General features: G+C 35.5%; 1 protein-coding gene and 1 non-coding gene across 2 annotated transcripts; one reads left to right on the forward strand and one right to left on the reverse strand.

Moving 5' to 3' along the window:
* The first annotated feature begins 10,189 nt into the window (after positions 1 to 10,189).
* Positions 10,190 to 10,261, forward strand: TRNAP-AGG (transfer RNA proline (anticodon AGG)). The gene has a single exon. It is a non-coding gene; the product is annotated as a tRNA-Pro (tRNA).
* A 198-nt stretch (positions 10,262 to 10,459) lies between these two features.
* LOC115706494 (rop guanine nucleotide exchange factor 7) lies at positions 10,460 to 13,793 on the reverse strand. The gene is made up of 7 exons (XM_030634156.2): positions 13,060 to 13,793; positions 12,628 to 12,744; positions 12,358 to 12,512; positions 12,080 to 12,154; positions 11,706 to 11,996; positions 11,252 to 11,608; positions 10,460 to 11,164 (listed from the first exon to the last, which is right to left on the reverse strand). The coding sequence occupies exons 1-7, from the start codon at positions 13,385 to 13,387 to the stop codon at positions 10,655 to 10,657; spliced, it is 1,833 nt and encodes a 610-aa protein (XP_030490016.2). The 5' UTR covers positions 13,388 to 13,793; the 3' UTR covers positions 10,460 to 10,654.
* Positions 13,794 to 20,322: the final 6,529 nt, after the last annotated feature.

Here is a 20,322-nt window from a genome sequence, read left to right on the forward strand (position 1 = left end):
AAAGATTAATCTTTATATGGTAATGTGCCTTTTTTCTTGAAAGATTGATTTATTTTTGGAAAAATTTGTTGGCATTTCTAGTTTCTTTTTATTTTTTTTTAAAAAAAGGGGAAAGGAGTTGAGAAGTGGGCGGTTTCCTCTTTTGGTTCATGGGCTGGCGGTTACCATTTGAATTTTTAAAATTGGTTTCCTTTTTCTTGTTTTGATTCCAAGGTTATATAAACCAAATTTTGACACTTATTTCACCACCTACCCGAACCCTCTTTCTTGTTCTTTGTCTGTCACTATTCATCTTCTCCTTCAGTTCCAAAATGGTGAGAACCAAGAATCTAGGGCACACTAAAAAATTAGAAGAAACCGTTCCAACTCCTTCTAGTGCACCCCATGCTGCCTCAATTCCTCCTCCTGCTGTTGCAAAGCCTGGAGATTCATCGCTTCCCCAGCGTGAATCTCAAGCCGTGAAGCCAAAACGTCCACCCAAGCAAGTTGCTCGCAAATCGGTAAGGCCCTATCGCACCTGGACTTCCTAATCTGAATCCTCTAAGGAATCTCCTCCTCCATTGGTTGTTCCTCCTCCTGCTTCATCAATGGCTGGCACCACTCCAACAGGCCCTTCCACTCGAACTCGAGCCCAGCAAGCCTCGGCTGAGAAAGAACTTCAAGCCTCTCAATCTCGAGAGAAGACTGTTCCTCCAGCCAAGAAGAAACTCAAGACTAATCCTCCCTCGGCTTCCTCGAGTTCCAGTTCAGAAGAAGAGGATCCAATGGAAGTCTCTTCAGACAAATCAGTATCTCTGCATACTGAGAAGGACAGTGAGGACACAGAACTCGAGCCAGAGCCTCCTCGTTCAAAAACTGCTTCTGCAGCAAAGGCCTCTGCTGCTGCCAAAGGCAAGCAGCCCATGGAAGATCCTACATCTGGTAATATCCCTTCCTCTCTTTCTGGCTGTCCTACTTTTTATTATCGAGACAATGAGCGTGACTGGAATCTATATGCAACCCATAAGTTTGAAAGTGAGAGGAATCATGATTTGCATGCCCATCGTGTTTATGGTATTGTAAAGTACATTCAATTTCATCAATGGGAAAACACTCTTACTGGTTTCATTGGATTCATTGCAAACATTATTAAGGAGTTTTATGCTAATCTTACTAATGATTTCCTTGATGAGAACTCTAGACTTTATCGGAGAGTTTATGTTAGGGGTCATTGGTTCTCATTTTCTGAAAACGACATTGCTCAGGCTCTGCAATTGCCTGAGAATGTATCGAATGCTGTGATGTCCATGGATCGTGAGTTGATGCACTCTGAACTCACTGGTGCTCGTTCAGAATTGAAACCAGTGGAGAGTCTTCGAATCACTCACCTCACTTTTGCTCATGCTTCCCTTATGCGGTTTGCACTAAGCAATTGGGTTCCAAATTCTAACAAGACCGTGGTGTCTCAAGAAGTGGCTACACTCCTATACCGCATCACTTCTGGAACTTCCATTGATCTAGCCTCACATATTCTAAACCAGATTGTCTCCTTCCGAAGAGGTAAAAAGCCAACCTTCAAACTTGTATTTCCAAATCTAATCTATAAGGTTCTATCCTCTCAGAAGAATGTGGCCCAAGCACATGAAACTCTTGAGCCTCCCATCACTGGACCTACATTCCAACCCTCTGAATACTTTGATGGTGTGTTTCAAAAACGGCCAAAGGCTGGAGCTGCTGCTGCTTCTGCTGGTGCAAGTTCAGGCTCTGCTGCAGCAGGACTTCTGGAAGTCAAGTCTAAACTTCAGAATGTGTATACTCGTCTTGAAGCAATGGCTGATGTCTAGCATAGCATGTCCAGGCAACTGTCCACTTTGATTAAACTCTACAAAGATTAAAGTGTTTTAGTTTGTCTCTTTTTAATTAAACTTTGATCTATTTTTTGTTCTTTGTTTACTTTGGCACTCTGATAAACAAAAAGGGGGAGAAGATATTTATTTTTTGGTTTGTTGCCCAACTCTGGACCCTTTTTTCAGGGGGAGTTGTGGTTTGTTAGTACTTGTGAACTTAATGTTTAAAGTTAGCATGTTTTTTGTTTTTATTGTGATTTCGATTGTGTTACTCAGGGGGAGTAGTTTCTTTTGCTCTTGCTAACTTTGCATTGCAGGTACTTTATGGTAAAAATTATTTTGTTCATCTAAAGTGCCAAAGGGGGAGATTGTAAAGTCCTTTTTTGGCAAGTTAGGTGACAAAATTATTTTTTTCTTTTTATGGTAAGATTGCTATGCATTCATTTTCGAATTCTTACCTCTTTTATTCGGTTATTAGTTGCCATTTTCCTTGTTTGGAAAGTTGCACTTTCAGCTGAACTTTCCTTTGTTGAAAACTTCTCAAAAGAGAAGGAATTCTCTTTTGGAAAGTTGTCTTTTTTAGGGAAACTTTGTTTATTGCCTTTTCCTTATTGATTTCGATTGTATCTTGATACAATCAGAATATCTAATCTGTTTTTGGCAGGAATCAAGCATTGAAAGAAGATCGGACCCGATTTTAGTAAGTTTCCCGTTTCTGCGTATCTGCTTCGTCAGCATCCGAATCTGATGTAGCAGATCGTGTTTCTTTTGGAAAGTTTTTGTACAGCTGCTAATTCGAACTTGTGGTTGCCTCTTTGGTTTCTATGATCTATAAATAGAGCCTAGAGAGCAACCATTCGAATCACCTCTTCCATTATTCATTTTCTAGATTTATCTTTTGAGAGAAGAGAGTGTTTCTTTGTTTTGTGAGAGCCTAGTTGTTCACCTAGGTTCTAGTTGTTCTATTTCTGTTCTTACTCTATCCTAGAGGCTGTGAAGAACTACTTGACTGAACAAGAGATTGGTCTTCAGGAGAAGACTTGATAAAGCCTTACTTCGGGAGGAAGTAAGCACTTGGTCTTCGGGAGAAGACTTGTTGAAGCCTTACTTCGGGAGGAAGTAAGCACTCACACTTCAAAAACGAAGGGAGTTCGGGCTTGAAGGTGTTTCAAGAAGTCAGATTCATAAAGTGGATTACAAAGGATTGCGGCAATACTTTAGAGGGAGTCTAAACTTGTTTAAGTCAATTGTCTTTGTAATTTTGATACTTTATTAATTGATTTCATTCTCTGGGCGTGGCCCCGTGGACTAGGAGTGTTCGGGAGAACACTGATACCACGTATAAATCTCTTGTGTCAAGTAATTTATTTTTCTGCAAATACTTTATATTCTGCCTGTTCTGTTTTGCTGTAGCAGAATTACTTTCTGCTGCTGCAAACGATTACAGTTTTTATATTTTCTTATATACAACTGACATTCGCAAAAACACGGTTTTTCATATACATATATAGTGACGCTCATTATGGGTAGCTAATAGTTTTAGAGTTTGACTTGGTGGGACTCTAAAAGGCTATAGTGACACTTATTAAGAAACTCTAAAAGGCTTTAGTGACACGCTGTGATTGTCACTAAATATTACTTTTCCAGTCAACCACATTAGTGACACGCAGTGAAGTGTCACTATAAAATTTTAGAGTCATTCAATGTGTGTCACTAAAACTCATTTTTTTAGTAGTGAAGTTTGCAATGAAATGTCAGTGTACAAAGTTTGTTGGATGATTTTTCCAAGTGACAGTGTCTACTGGGCAGGTGGAATCAATAAATTTGGAGACCAAAACATGCTATTGCAGATGTTATGACCTTGCAGGTATTCCCTTTGGTCATGCATTAGCTTACATATGGTATTCCAACCTTAGTGAGTATGATTTTGTTGCTAAATGTTATAAGAAAGAAGCATTCTCAGCTACTTATGAAGGGGCAATTACACCCATGCCTGGTCCTAAACATTAATAAAGGCCTAAATCCAATCCTTTTGCTCGCAAAAATTATTCTACCTGGCAGGCCTAAGAAATCAAGGAGAAGAGAAGTAGATGAACCTCCAACCGATGTAACTAAAATGAGGAGATTCAAGCCGTCTAACAATTGTTCTAATTGAACACAACTAGGTCATACAAAGACCACTTGCAAATAACTAGTACAAGAAAAGGTATATTCTTTACTTAATGTCATTTAACTTTATATTGAAATTTGTATAGTATACACACTATGTTAACCTAATAATTATTATGGTATCAGGAACCTTCCCAGAAGAAAAAGATGGGTCGTCCTCCTAAAAAGAATCCAAATCCTTAAACTGATAAGAGGAACATGAGGAAAAGAAAGCAACAAGCAAGGGAATCAAGAAACACTCAACCACCATCATCTGCACATTAGTTGCTACACTTTTCATCTTTTGTATTGTATTTTGGATTAAGTGATTGTAATTAATATTAAGGTCATATTTTGTGAACACCTTAGATGGCATATTATTAGTAGTGAATGTTATGTTTTATGATCTTTTTGATCACATTGCCTTGTACTTTGTGCTTTGATCACAGAATTAAAATACTACCCTATGCTTTGTTAATGGCATTAGTAGTGAATGTTATGTTGTATGATCTTTTTGATCACATTGCCTTGTGCTTTGTGCTTTGATTACAAAATTAAAATATTACCTTGTGATTTGTTAATGGTATTAGTAGTTGAATATTTTGTTGTATGATGATTTTGTTCATTGGTTTATATACTTCTAAAACACTATAGTTATCTTTTTGCATTTTTTTATGATCTTGTATTAGCAAAAACAGAAGTACATGTTTATTTCAAATGGCACAGTTTTAATTGTACCTAAAACACAATTTTAAGTGTATCAAAAACTGTAAGTAAATATACCTAAGTTGACAATACAATTGTATCAAAAACGGTAAGCAATTATACCTAAGCTGGCAGTACCATATTGCATTAACAATTTCAGTTTTGATCACACAAATTGCATTAACAACCTCTGCTATACAAACACTAAAACAAGTATGTAATATTTCAATAAGCCTAATAGTAAAATAATTAGAGTTTATATATATATATACATTATGGGTTAATAAGGTAATAAGTGAGATTATGATCCTACTAATCTATTTCAGCATAAAATTTAAATTTGATATAAGTAAGTAAATAAGCGTAATTTACAAATTACGGAGATTTATATAACATGTGTGAATATAATATGAGCTATATGTGGAATAAAAATATTTTCAAGTTCAGCGATCCTAAAGACTCGATAAGTGGATAAATAAGCATAACTTGTTAATTGCAGAAATTTATTTAAAATACGTAGATATAATATGAGTTATTTGTAAAATAAAAATATTTTTAAGTTCGGCGACCCTGAAGACCCGATTGGAGGCTAAAATGTCACAACAGTTTAGTTGAAAATATTAATGGAATTATTGGGATAAGTTAATTTTAGAATACTGGGGTATTTTAGAGTACTTGAAGTCGACCAAATACCCTAGAAGTAGAGATTTCTTAGTGGCTATGAAATAATAAGATAACTATTAATAATAAAGTTTTATTAATATTATTATTAATATATTTTTATTATAATATTATTTTTATATATAAAAAAAATTTATCGTTGTTAAGTTTATATATATTATAAGTTATATCAGTAAGCACAAACGAAAACGAAGGAACAAAACTCTCATTTTTTTTGTCTTTCGATAAAACTTCTCCTTTTATATTTTTTTTCTTCAATTTTTAACCTGAAACTTAGTGATCTAAGCTCTGGTAGTAGCGGGATAGCAAATTCTTAGAGAGGAAAAATTTAAGGTATGGTTTAATTACGTTTAAGCTAAAACGATTGGTTTTATATAGAGGCTTTGTGATTTACAGTGGTTATGGAGATTCTGACTTTGTAGAATTGTTCTTTGGTAACTATGTGACTAATTTCGATGTTTACTTGAATTTGAGGTGATTTTGAATTAGAAATCGAGTTTGGAACTTTTTAAAGCTTAGTCCGAACGTTAATAGCGTTTTTCATTTAAGGGCTCAATTTTAATTTTTGTTATGTAAGAATGGTAATATTTATGGTTTATATGCGCCCTGTGAAGTTTGGAGTGATTTGGATAAGTTTTGTTAATGTTTCGGTGAGAACAAAAATTGGGATTTTCGAGTTTCACCATTTTTAGAAATTCCTAAGAGATTAGAAATCGTATTTTTGTCATAACTTTTAACTTGGGTGTCCGTTTTCGACGTTCAATATACTGTTTCAAAGCTTGCAACGAGCTCTACAATATGATGTACATTTTAGAGCAAAAATAAACGTTTTATTTTAGTGTATTTATACCGCGGGTTTGGTAGAAAACCTAGATTATCTTATGTGAATATTAAGTAGTGTTTTAAGATAAACACTTATTGATTTACCGTTATTATGACATAGGGCCGAGATCATCAGGATAGTTCTTAACTTAGGTTGGCCGACATGTATGAACTTAGATTAAAGGTAAGAAAAGTATATTGAACTGCATAGTACGTTGTATTGTAATACAATTAGTATTGTTGTGAATTGATTAATATTGAGATATGGTTATTATTGTTATATAATAAAAAGATTAATTGGTTAAGCAATGATAATGTGATGATACTATAGACAAAATATATGAGCTCACCTGATTAGGTGATGCGATATTCCTGACGACGTATCGGGCGTAGGTACGGGCGTTAGTGATATGAAATTGCCTGGTTATGACATAAATTGAAACCATTGGTGGGTTTCTTCCTAGCGACGTATCGGGCGTAGGTATGGGCGTCAGTGATATATGATAAGTACCTGGTGTAGGTACGGGCTCGTCTGATTAAACGATGCAATATATTGGTGCCAAGTTATGGCACGGGCTCACCTAATTAGGTGGTGCAATGATATTGTATATGATATTACATTATGACACGGGCCTGCCTGATTAGGCAATGCAAATATATGAGCATATCTATTTCTATGCATATGGCTGGTTATATTATCTACAGTCGAATGTTATAGTTATGATATTGTATATAATTTTGTATTATGATACAGACTTACTTGATTAGGCAATACAAATATATAAGCATATCTATTTCTATGCATATGACTAGTTATATTATCTACAGTCGAATGTTATGGTTATGATATTGTATATGATATTGCATTATGATACGAGCTTGCCTGATTAGGCAATGCAAATATATGAGCATATCTATTTTTATGCACATGGCTGGTTATATTATCTAAGGTTGAATGTTATAGTTTTGTATTACCAGATATCTGTATACTAGTGCTTATTTATGGCAAATACCAGTAGTGATTTGTATTTCATCTTATGAACAATACGTAATGGTTTGATTCCGATCGTGTATAAATGATAATATTCAAATAATAAACTATATGATTATTATTTTTGCTTTTCTTGCTGAGTCATTGTGGCTCATGTGTGCTATATGGTGCAGGTAAGGGCAAGAAAAAGTTAAAGCTGCCATAAGGTGACTACCTTCTCCGGCAATGTACATATTGACTTCACTGGCCTACGTGCCGAGTTACCAGGAGTTGTTCTGGGCTAGTTGTATCTGTTGTGTATTTTAATTTTATGTTTAAATGGTTGTCATATATATTTCTTTAGTAAAACTTTTTAAAACAGGGATTATGGAACATGTTTTTTATGCCGTTATAATGTCCGTTTTTAGTATTTTATTTAAATCAAATTTTTAATATTATCAAGGTTTTTAATAATTAATTATTTTATTAGTATTAAACTATCTTATAAAGTCAAACACGCGGGGTCCCTATAAATTATGGTGTTACAAGTACCATATACATTACAAACTCAATAACAATGGCAATACAAGCGCCATGTCCATTACATAATATTATAAGTTGACATTACATAGAGATTACCACTACTTTACCAAATAAAGTACAAAAAGAAATACACAAATAATCATCAAAAAAAAATTTCCAATTTCTCAATACCCATATGTGACCACAATTACAACCATGAACCTTTCTCAAATCTTGATTTACTTTCAAATGTTTATTTGCTTCATACAACATCAATTGATTTTCAAGTTTGCTTATCTTCCTCAAGAGACCTGGAATTATTTCTCTACACCTTCCACAAGATTCAACATCCATCCATTCAAAAAACTTACATCCTCCACCAGTCTGGATAACTTTTGAAAAATAATTGACGTGTTTTCTTATAATGGACAGAAATTAAAAAAAAAAACTTAATCCAGGAGGAAAAATGTAATCCTTACACTTAATAATCTACACCTCTTGAAGCGACGACCTGGGTTTGTCTCTGTGTTTGATGTTCTTACAATCCACGGGATACCATAGTAGCAATTTTAAGGTTCCCTTTCATGGATTGAACCACCAGCTACTCTCAACCTTCTATTATTGATACCAAAACTACTGTAAGAACCCTCCCCACCCATTCTTCTCAGCCTTTGTCCAAGCTTCGTCCATCATCGTCGTTCTAAAAGCTTCGAGCAAGATTAAGATTCTCAAACCTTCGAGCTGGAGGAGCAGTGAGTTGGAGCTTGACAATGATTGTACATATCGTGGCAGTGCAGCCTAGAAAGTTTTGGTCTTTCAACCTTTTGAAACATATTTTGATATTGCCCTGTCGTTTGTAAAAAAAACACACACACACACACACACACACACACATATATATATATATATATGAAACTTTTTATCCAGTAAATGAAATTTTCAACTATGTCTTATAACTCGGGATCCCAACCTATAAAGTTATATTATTATATTATAATAAGATTAATTTTGGTTTAGCAAGTTTTAAATACGGGTGTTACAGAAAGAATCTTGATTCTACGATCTTGATTGATTACCAAGCTCTGATTTATGAGAAAATTAGGTCTAAATGTGAAAAATCAAATCAATGAAATTCAAATCAATCAAACAATTAGTAATGACAAGATTATCAAACCAAGAACAACAATCGACAGTAAAACAAGGACAAACAAAGTATTGAAAACCATAAAATAGTAAGTGCAGAAATTAAAGAATCAACACTACCAAGATATATACTAGTTCAAGTCCAATAGATCGATGTGATCTATGGCTCTACTCCAGTTCTAGAACACCACCATAATCCTTCTTTATTGATTGAGTAAGAACAGGTACAATATAGTCGAGACAAGATTTTCTGTTGAGTTTTCACATAGTATTTTAACTTTCACACTTACACCCACGAATCTTCTTCATCCACAGAAGTTTCTTCTTAAAAAATCCAAAGTTAATCTCTCTCTTTTCTCTTCACCTCTCTCTCTACCTCTCAATCTTTTTCTCTCCAATCTCTCAATCTCATCTCTAAAGTTTTGAACTCGTGTATCAAGACTTGTTGTACAAATGACAAAGTCAAGGTGGTATTTATAGGCTTAGGATCAAGATTCTAAAGTTGGTGGCTGCAAGAAATGAGGTTGTTAAGTTAGTTAGAAATAACTAACTTAACCAACTCCTCTTTGAGCGAAGTCTCCACGTCAGCTTAAGTACTATAGCCTCTGGGAATATGTATGAGCTTCCGGACTCACGGACCAAGTACACTCGCTAAAGGCGCTTTTGAATAGGATTAAGTCTGTTGTAGTCGACTATTCGAATCTACTATTCTAGGAGGAATAACTAGTCAGGTGGAACTCCTTTCCAGAGAAGAGCTAGCTATCCTGAGAACAAGACTTGGAGTGGACATGATAGTCATCCAAGAATTTCCTTTCGAACTCGACTATTATTGCACAAAACTCTTTCTGGGATCGATAACAGAGAGTGAACAACTTTTCAAAATTAAAATTTACGGAGATTTTTTCATTTGAATGAACTATACCACAACATTATTATTATTATTATTGCTTGTTGACTGAGCAAATGTATTTTTTAGTTTTTATTTTGGAATGTTAACTTATGTTATATTCAATTCCCGGTACAGTTGAATTCCTACACAAAGTAATTGACTGCCTGTGTGTGGATTAGTCTCGTGAACTTTTGTAAAATCATATACGTTTGTGTTGAGCTTATTATCCGATTTGCACCACCCTCACGTTTATATATCATTTCATTTTCTCGTGAATTTGGTGGAGCTCATCTCATTTCACAGCATGTGAATTTGAATGTGATGTGAGGAATTTTAAACATCCTTTCCTCTATCTTATAAGTTTGGCGTTTCTTTCTTTGCGTAGTATCACCTTGGTCGGTTAGAAGAGAAGCATCTTAATTATTTCACCACTTACCTTTTGTTTTTTATTGTGTATAAAACAGTAAACATTTAACAACAAGTGGGCATTTGGTCTAGTGGTATGATTCTCGCTTAGGGTGCGAGAGGTCCCGAGTTCAATTCTCGGAATGCCCCTATTTCATATAACTTTTAAGATTTAAATTTCATTGTTTTAACTTCCCACTTTAATTGGTTTCATTGAAATAGCATCTACAGTATACTATTCTTATAGTATTTTTACTTTTGTAAGGACAATATATAGTATATTCTGCTTCTTGTTATTTTCCTTTTTTCTTTTATTTTAATGAATACGGTAAAGGAACAGGCGGAAGATGACAAAATAAGTTATAAGATGATATTTGCAAAGAATTTGTAACAAGCAATCAAATGTCTGCACTCTACTTTTAGCTACATTCAGATGCGTACAATATATGAATAAGAAACTCAACAAATCCATTAAATTACAGAGGTTTTTCTATCAGTATAGCTATCACACTCCCAAATCACAAACAAACAAGAATTTAACGACTATTTTTTAAGTAATTTAGTTCCATTTTGCTGAGCTGATGAGTCTGTTCGACGATTAATATTTTCTTTGCCACAACTGCTTGGAACTGGAGCTGTTCCTTCAGTTGAATTGCCACAAATCCTCGGTTTCGTCTCAACACCAAGATAATTTGTCAAAACTCTTCTTACTCCGAAACCACGACGACCAGGCTTGTTACTGTTGTTGTTGTTGTTAGTACTGTTGCTGTGGAGAAAAGGAGTTCTTTCTCCCCTGGCAGGGCTAATTAGCGGCGCAGGTGAAAAGTTTGGAGTGGTAGAAGCTGATTTATATGGAGTGCTTGAGGCAGGCACTGGATAAGAGATTGACACCTTCTTGTGAGTTATCACACTGACTTTAGAAGCTGATGGAACTTTATCAGACTGTTTATTCAAGTCATCCACATAGAGCAGATCATCGATACGAGCCACAATATTGAAGGCCAGGCTCTCCAAAACTCTTGAGTAGCTTTCAAGTATTGACTTTCCCACATCCTGTTATACAAGTGATCATAAATAAGTACATGAAACAAAATCCAGGATATGTTTTTCAAAGGTGGATTTTCAGGAAAAGATAATAACCTTGTTGTACTGGATTTTGCTAGTGTCTAAGGTAGTTTGGGTGAGAGAAGGGAACCGTTGCTTCAAACAAAGCAGAAGGCTTTCAGCTCTTTCTGCCAGCAATTCCCTCTTGTCTCCATCAATCATAAGGTCCTTCATCATACCCCAAGATGACTTTGTAGTGGAGCGGCTCGGATGAATTGGAGGTTTCGAATGAGCTCTTCGACGCCAAACATATATTGATGCCTCAACACGGTTGGCAACCTCCAGAGCAACATGTTCAGAGGACAGATCAAGGCAATCAAGCAAGCATTCTGAAGAGAATTGATCTGATGTAATATACCTATAGATGATGTCCCCAAGGCAAGCTCTACCATTCTGTAAACATAACAACAGAATTTAAGCTCTTCATTTCTCAGAAGAAACAAATTGAAAGACCCTGAAATGAAGAGCTAATTCCAGCTAACTTTCTCACCTTTGGTAGAGCTTCCAAGTATGACTCTGGAACTTCCATTTCGGTTAAAGTAATGCTGTTAATCGCCATGGCTGCTTTCAATATTTGATTGGTGCATTCCCGAGTGTGATTCAACTGTTTTCTGGAATTTTCACTCAGGCCACCAGCGGGGACCCGAGGAACAGGGAGCCACCACTTCTCTTCTTGCCGCTGAAGTGTTTTGCGGAAAGAGGCAGATCCATCAGCATCTGGGGCTGTTACTCCTTGATCAACATACCAAAACTCTGTATCGATGAAACTGTCTAGTATTTCCTGTATTAAGGCCTCACTGGTTCAGAATCTTTTTTCCAATTTAAAACAACAAAATCCTTCTAAGGCTAGATTTTAGAACTTACAAGGAGCATGTTATCTAATTTGCGTAAAGCAGGCAGATTCATAAACATATCTGATCTAGGCCTGCAAGTCATCACCTACAAAATGTAAAAAGAGAAGTTATTTTTGAATCATTGCCCAAGAATTCAAATTTCAACAAGGTCATAATTACCAACAAAATAAAAAGTGGCAACTTTGCTCTTAAGAAAGGCAAATTTGAATTTTCGATACTATTAAGCCCGAAACTGAAATATTGTATTTCCTTATAAGCAAAATATATGTTGATCATAAGAAAAATCACCTCAAGTTTACTTCCGTCAGGAAATGTTTGCCAAGTGGGAATTAATTCAACAATTTGATCACTAACGCAAAGAAGCCATTCCATCTCTCTTCGCCACATTACTTTCTTTTCAGAGGCTAAAGGTTCCAATCTCCACAGTTGCCCAAAAACAGTAGCTTTGCATTTTTAAAGATAAGATATCAGTTTAAGAAACAGGAAAACTTAAAAACTCAACCATATACAGCTCCCTATTCCAGATTAAAATTCCATAAAACCAGAGAGAGAAATTACCACATAGATTTGTAATGGCATTTGAAATGGCCAAAGATGTGCAAACTCCCTTTCCAGAACCTGACATATCTTCTCCAAGCAACAATTTTGCAAACCTTTCCTTCATCATTTCAAGCTCTGTACAATTTTTCAAATAAAATTCAAATTCAAAATTTGACAATTGGGTGTTTACTGCCAAAACCCAGAAGCATATAAGTCTAAATTTTAAGAAAACTAGTTAAGTAGTAATACTTCATAGCAAAAAGAAAAAGTGAAGTCTGTAACTTTTTACTTTTTTTTTCGAGCATCTTAAATTCAAAATATTGACTCTCTCTCTCTCTCTCTCTCTCTCTCTCTCTCTCTCTCTCTCTCTCTCTCTCTCTCTCTCTTTTTTTTTTGAACAATTTTCCATTTCTCTTTTAATCAAACGAAGTACAAGAATTTAAAACTGACCCGAAATTTTTGAACTCAAATCGTTAAATTTGGTATCTTCAACATGGGCCTTTTTTCCATCTTCAGCAGAATCAACAGAGAAGCTTTTACGAACATCGGCCCTCCGTATAGGCCACCCCAAATGAGGAGGCGAGGAAGACCCTTTTACTTTTACATCTTCCGTTGAAATCTCCGAGCTCGATCTACTTGAACTAGTCTCTCCAAACTCAACACTCGAATCAGTGAGCGACTCGGTTGCTGCAGCAGCACCCCTACTTTTACCGCTCAAAATTTCAAACCCATCTTTCCGTTTCAGCGAATTCTCCTTTTTCTTAGCTAAAACTTCCATTTCAAATTTCAAACTGGTTTGAAACCCAGATGGCCAACAAAGGTAATGAGCCAGTGCTACGACTGAAGCTTTTTTTTTTATATATATAGTCCTAGCTACCTCTACAACTACTACAAAAGTTCATTCATGGGCATGGCCCTCTTAAGCTGAGAATTTCAGATAATGTATATGCAATGTCTAAGACTCTGTCAAGACAGTGAAGCAGGCCAAGGTTCGAATTGGATTTGGGGTATAGAAAACTCTCCGAGAAGTAGGGATCTCTTCGTTGTGATACTCTTCCATAGAAATTTATTAGCTCTGCATTTTAATTTTCAAAAAAAAAAAAAAAAGAATATTTTTCAAAGGTGAGAAGAGGGGAACTGCCAATTGCCACATGCCATGCTATAACGGCTCTCTTCTCCCATACACAGTTTATTTTACGTTCAAAATTATAATAAAATAAGATAGTAGATGAGGTGGTACGATACTCCATTCAAATTTACAATTTTATCCTTCTCTAATATTATTTGTAGATTTATAAAGGAGTTTTTCTTTTTTTGGCCTTTTATTGTGTTTTGTTGATAATTTTTGGTTGCTATAAAAGCTAATACAAAACTGTCAAAAAACATAAAAAAGATAAGAAAAAAAAGGTTAACAATGAAAAAAATAAATTGAATAGTAGAGTTACGTTAGTGTGCTCTTTTAAATATTGATTCAATGCCTAGATTGCATTTGGTATTTCCACTACTCAAATAAATGAGTGGCACTTTGTGTAGATTTCTTATACTTTTTAAAATAAGTTAGTTTTCTTTTCTACAACAATGAAGTGTATGTATATGTAATTTCTAATTAAGTGTATTTATTGCTTGGTTTGTTAAATGATACTTCTTCGATAACAACTCATTGTAACAAATTTATCTTTAACAACGGAATTTACAATTATGTTTTCCAAAAGTGTGATGTGATTATGGAATATCCCTTGTATTTTAAAGATAAGAACAATGCTAAGCAAAAAGCCAATTGTTTCTTCCCTTTGGAGAAAATTAATGAGCAAATTAAACTTTGACACAACACAATTAAGAAACTTTTTTTTTTACAGAAAGCAATTCTATGGTTTAAAAAAGTGAAAAATAAACAATTTTTTTAAAATTTTTGCAAAAGACAAACTATTCTCGTCGAAACATCTATTCAGACAGGTTTTAAAAAATAAAATTACATTATTATTTGGTGAAATATATTATTAGCAATAAACTACCAGTACCACAAAAATAAAATTGAGAAGGCACTTTTTCAAGCAGAAAAATAAAAAGGGGAAATTAATTAGGGCATAGGCGTGAGGGACGTGAGAGGACAAAAGCAATGATTATTTAACTGGTAAAATTAAATAATTAAGAAAAGGAATGCGGTGGTATATATGGTAAAAGTTGGAAAGAGGGAAGGGTGTTTGGGTAAATTCATAGATTCAGTTTATAGCTGTTTTAGGGCAATAGGACGAAAGTTGACGGCCATTTGCTTTGCGAAAAGGACCTCATCTGATCACTTTTTTGTATTCTCTTCTCAACTTCCTCTATTGCTTGAAAGGTGAGCTTTTATTGTTTATAACTATTTTTTGAGAATATTTACACCCCTTCTCTCTCTCTCTCTTTCCAACGGAATACCAATTTGGTGAAAACTTTTTAAATATTTACTATTTTTCTCCTCTAACTTACACTAGTGATCCCCCACCTAAAAACTCAAATGTGTCAAAAATAAAAGTAAAATCTATATATTTATATAAAGAAAAGTACAATAAATGACTTTTTATAATTTTTTTTTTTTATTTTGTAAGAATTTTATATTAATGTGCTAAAAAATATGATTAGTGATATTTTTTTTATCAAGAAAGAAAAAACTTTATTTTCCAAATCTAATAACCAAATCAATTTTCTACTCGATAATACTAGTGTGAAAGTGCGATCCAATGCAGAAATTTCTTTGGTTATTCAAGATTACTTTGCTGATATTTTCCAAGCTGGTGACATTGATAACTCGGCTCTTGCAACTACCTTGGAATACATCCCCAACAACCTGGTTTCAGATGCACATAATGCTTTACTTCTTGCTCCTTTCACTGCTACCGAAGTTGAAACAACCCTCAAGAACATGGGCTCGGATAAGAGTCCGGGTATTGACGGGATGTCGGCAATGTTCTATCAACAAAATTGATCAATTGCTGGTAAACTTGTAATCCAAGCCGTGCTTAGTATATTGAACAATAGGGCTGATCTTACAATTTTCAACCGTACAATCATCACTCTCATTCCAAAAATCAAGAAACCTCAATGCATGAAGGACTTCAGACCAATAAGCCTTTGCAACGTCATTTCTAAAATGGTCTCCAAGATACTTGTTGCTCAGTTTAAGGAAGTTCTCCCTTTGGTCATATCCGAAACACAAAGTGCCTTTTTAGCTAATCGATTTATCACGAATAACATTTTAGTTGCCTTTGAATTGGTCCATGCAATTAAGAACAAAACATCGAGACGTAATGGCATTGCTTCCATAAAGTTGGACATGAGCAAGGCTTTTGACAGAGTAGAATGGAGATTCATTGAAGAAGTTATGCGTAGAATGGGCTTTGCTGATGGTTGGATTACGCTTATAATGGGTTGCCTCGCTACAAACAGCTTCTCCTTTCTAGTTAATGGTGAAGTCACTGGTAATTTAATTCCTACAAGAGGATTATGCCAAGGCTTCCCCTTATCTCCATATCTCTTTTTGATTTGCGCTGAGGGCTTGTCTAGGCTGCTACAACATGAATAGAGTATTGGTAATCTTCATGGTTTCAAACTCACAAGGCATGCCCCATCCATTTCCCACTTACTCTTTGCCGATGATAGTCTTCTATTTTGTCAAGCTAATGAAAGCTCATCCCTTGTAATCAAGAGAGTTTTAGACACATATCATCGTGCTTCAGGTCAAGTTCTCAATCCGGATAAATCTGTGTTGTTTTTTTCTCCAAATACCACTTTGACAGCTCAAGTGTCTTTCATCGACATCTCTCCCTGCCAATCAGTGAGTGTCATGAAAGATATCTTGGCTTACCATCTTATTCGGGAAGAGACAAAAAAGAACTCTTCAGCAATATCAAGGAACGGATATGGAAACTTATGCATTCTTGGAGTGAAAAGATTTTTTCAGCTGGTGGTAGAGAAGTCCTTCTCAAGGCTGTTGTTCAATCTATCCCAACCTATGCTATGAGCTGCTTTCGGCTACCGGTGCAAAAAACTTGAGAGTATGATGGCTAATTTTTGGTGGGATATGAATGAGAATGTATCCAAAATTCACCAGCGCTCTTGGAATCTGCTATGTAAGACAAAGGACGAGGACGGAATGGGATTTCGATCTTTTATCTATTTCAATCAAGCTCTATTAGCTAAGCAAGCTTGGTGCCTTGTTGAAAATCCACACCCACTGCTGAAACAATTACTCAAAAGCAGGTACTTCCCTCATAACACCTTTCTAGAAGCAAGAATGGGTCACTCACCTTCGCTAACTTGGCAGGGCATTAAATGGGGCCGTGATCTTTTGATAAAAGGATTGAGATGGAAAATTTGTGAGGGTCGTTCTGTAAAATGTGCTTATGATGCTTGGATCCCTGGTCATAATACTTTCCTCCCAACAAGATACATTGGTTCTTCAAACAATGTTGTAGCTATTTTCATTACGGAGGACAAACAGTGGAATGTTCCCATGTTACAAGAGGTTTTTTGTCTGATTGATGTTGAGAATATCCTCACTATACCATTGAGCTACTTCAGCCCCAATGATAAACTTATCTGGCATCATCACAACTCTGGTATTTATACGGTACAAAGTGGCTATCATTTTGCGACCTCTCTTGAAGATGAAGACCTTGGCTCTAGCTCCTCGACATCCCAGTCATGGTGGAAATTCTTTTGGTCCCTACAAATCCCATAAAAAGTCAAAATCTTTGCTTGGCGAGTCATTCACGATGCTTTACCTGTGGCTACTTCACTTGTTTGAAGGAAGATCATTACTGATTCGACTTTCTCCATCTGTAGACAAGCTTGGGAGTCAACGGGACATGCTCTTTCTAGTTGTAAATATGCCAAGGCTATTTGGAGAGCTCAAAACTTTACGTTTAATTGGAACGCATGTACATCGATGCGTAGTGGAGATTACTTGTCACATCTTTCAACCACATACATAAAATTGGAGATGAAACAAATTTTTTGTACAATGTGGGCCATTTGGACGGAACGAAACAAAGTGGTTCATGGTTCAAAAGCACGAACAACTTTGAATTTAGCCACCTTTGCCTCTGTTTGGATCCAGAATTATCGAGTTGCTCAACGTTAGCCCCTGCTTCGGCTACTTCTACACCAGCAGCAGGAAACCAGCAACATATATAGACTGCTTCTACTTCTGCACCAGCACCGTGCCAATCCTGCTTTGTTTCAACCGTGGTCTCCTCCAGCTCCAGGCGGCCTTAAACTGAATGTAGATGCGGCTGTCAATTCCTCAACGAATACAATTGGTGTGGGGGCTGTTATTAGAGATTTTAATGGACACGTTGTGGCTGCTATGTCAATGTCAATTGTAGGTAGCTTCAAATCCCATGAAATGGAAGCCAAAGCACTCTTCCACAATCTCAATTGGGCTATTCAACAACAGCTACCAATTATACAAGTTGAGATAGATGCACTCATGGTGACAAATGCATTGACAGCTCCCTTCAATCCAAATTCCTCTTTTTCAGATTTAATAGTTGATGTTATTAGTATTTTATCCTTTTTTCCCTAATGTACATGTTTCACATGTTAAACGATCTGCAAATGAAACGGCTCATGGTCTTGCTAAGTTTGCTTTAGGGGTGGATGAGACTTGTTCTTGGTTGGAGGTTATCCCTTCACCTATTTACTCTGTTATTGTAAACGAATCTTTGTTTGTTTAATAATAACAAGTATTTTCCTCAAAAAAAAAGAAACTTTATTAAAAGACAAAAAATTACAACCAAAAGAAGCTCTAAATAAAAACCGGCTCCTTAATACAAAAGAATTCTATTCAAGTATACCATTTCTCTTTTAGAAATATTCCTATGTTTAACAATTTATAATCTATAAGTCATTACACTTTTGACCTCTTTAACTATATGAGACACTATATTAGAAACGCCCTAAAAAATACAATTATTTCTATTGACCTAAATACAATAACAGGTGGCTACACTAAACTCAAGGAAGTCAAAGCTAGCGAATTGAACCAGCCTAAGAAGCCCAAGGACCAAGCTTTTATGCCCATCCATTCGAAGACTTGCTTAATCACCAGCCTAGACAAAGAACATTTAATAAATGGGTGTTCATGTGTTTCAATTCCAGCATCACATACAGGGCAATTAACCGTGGCCATCTCAACTTGGAATCTTAACAAGTTAACTCTTGTTAGGAGTTGATGGTTCATAGCCTGTCATAAAACAAATCAATATTTAGGCAACGTCAAAGAGTTCTAAATAGCTCTATGGTAATACACTTGTTGCTGATGAAGTGAACTATTATAAATCCTGTTTGCTTTGAATTTACCTGTACAAACTACAGACAAAATATCAGTCTCTGAATACTTAATCTGCAGAGCATGTGCCAATACCAGCTTATGTCTTGTTTCAACTCATAAGACCAGTAAAAGATGTTCTTCAGATAAATGTTATTAATCCATTTCACCAAAAGAATATCTTTTTTTGCTGTAATAGCCCAAACATACTTCGCAAGAATGGATTGATTCCACTTAGCATCATCTTTAAACCCAAGACCTCCATAAGCCTTCAAAAGACAAAATTTCTCCCAAGAGGTTACATGAGTTTTGTTCCTGTTTCCAGAAAGACCCCAAAAAACCTTTTGCAAAGTTTCTTAACCTCTTTGGTAATGCTTTGGGGAAGAACAAAAATGCTCATCCAATAATTGCAGAACCCGAGAAGCCCATAATGGATAAATTAGACTCTTCCAACAAAGGAGGGATTCCTAGTTGACCGACTATACAATCTTTATCTTATCTTCTTGATGATTACTTCACAGTCTTCAACCTTCCACTTGGTTGGCCTTAACGAAACTCCCAAATATTTGAGGGGAAAGATCCCTCTGACAGCTTAAGACCCTGGAGAATGTTGAGCTTCTCATTAGTATCTACACCACCAAAGTAAATCTCAGATTTCTGCAAGTTGATATGCAATCCTGAAGAGGATCTAAATTCATCTAAAACTCTTTTAAGCACCTAAATTAAATGTTTTGACCCTTTGCTAAAATCCATTAAATCATCTGCGAAGCAAAGATTAATAATTTTTAAACTTTTACACATAGGGTGAAATCTGAACTTGGAATTTTGTGCAGCATGTTGAAGACTTCTAGTTATATAGTCCATGATTAGCACAAAAGGCAATGGGGATATCGGGTGCCCTTGCCTAAGCCCTTTTTCTCCTTTAAAGCTACCTTTGATTCTGCCATTCAACGTAATTGAGTAATGGGAGGATCTAACACAAATCATCACCATTTTAACAAAACTTTGAGAAAAATTGAAAGCATTCAACAAATCTTCAAGGAAATCCCAACTAACTGTGTCATAGGCTTTACTAATATCAATTTTGATGGCACACTGAGGAGAAATATTCTTCCTATTATAATTCTTCAAGAGATCTTAAAGAATCATCATATTATGGGCAATGCTTCTTCCTTGGATGAACGCTCCTTGGTTTTGTTTAATTACATAAGGAACCACTATAGTTAGTCTAGAACACAGTAGTTTTGATATACATTTATAAATTATAGAGCAGTAGGCAATCGACCTATAGTCCACAATCCTTGTTGGATTATCATTCTTAGGGATTAATGATATAACAATAGAATGTAGCTCAATAGGCATCCTCGCTATTTTAAAAAAATATGTTGCTAGCCTACAGATTTCAG

This window comes from Cannabis sativa, chromosome 1 (genome assembly GCF_029168945.1).
Source record: "Cannabis sativa cultivar Pink pepper isolate KNU-18-1 chromosome 1, ASM2916894v1, whole genome shotgun sequence".
Taxonomy (NCBI): Eukaryota; Viridiplantae; Streptophyta; class Magnoliopsida; order Rosales; family Cannabaceae; genus Cannabis; species Cannabis sativa.

Coding starts and splice junctions, on each gene's coding strand:
- LOC115706494 (XM_030634156.2), bottom strand. CDS start 13,387: ATGGAAGTTTTAGCTAAGAAAAAGGAGAATTCGCTGAAACGGAAAGAT. Junction 12,513..12,627: donor TGCCATTACAAATCTATGTG/GTAATTTCTCTC, acceptor AAAAATGCAAAG/CTACTGTTTTTGGGCAACTG. Junction 11,609..11,705: donor ACTTGGAAGCTCTACCAAAG/GTGAGAAAGTTA, acceptor TTATGTTTACAG/AATGGTAGAGCTTGCCTTGG.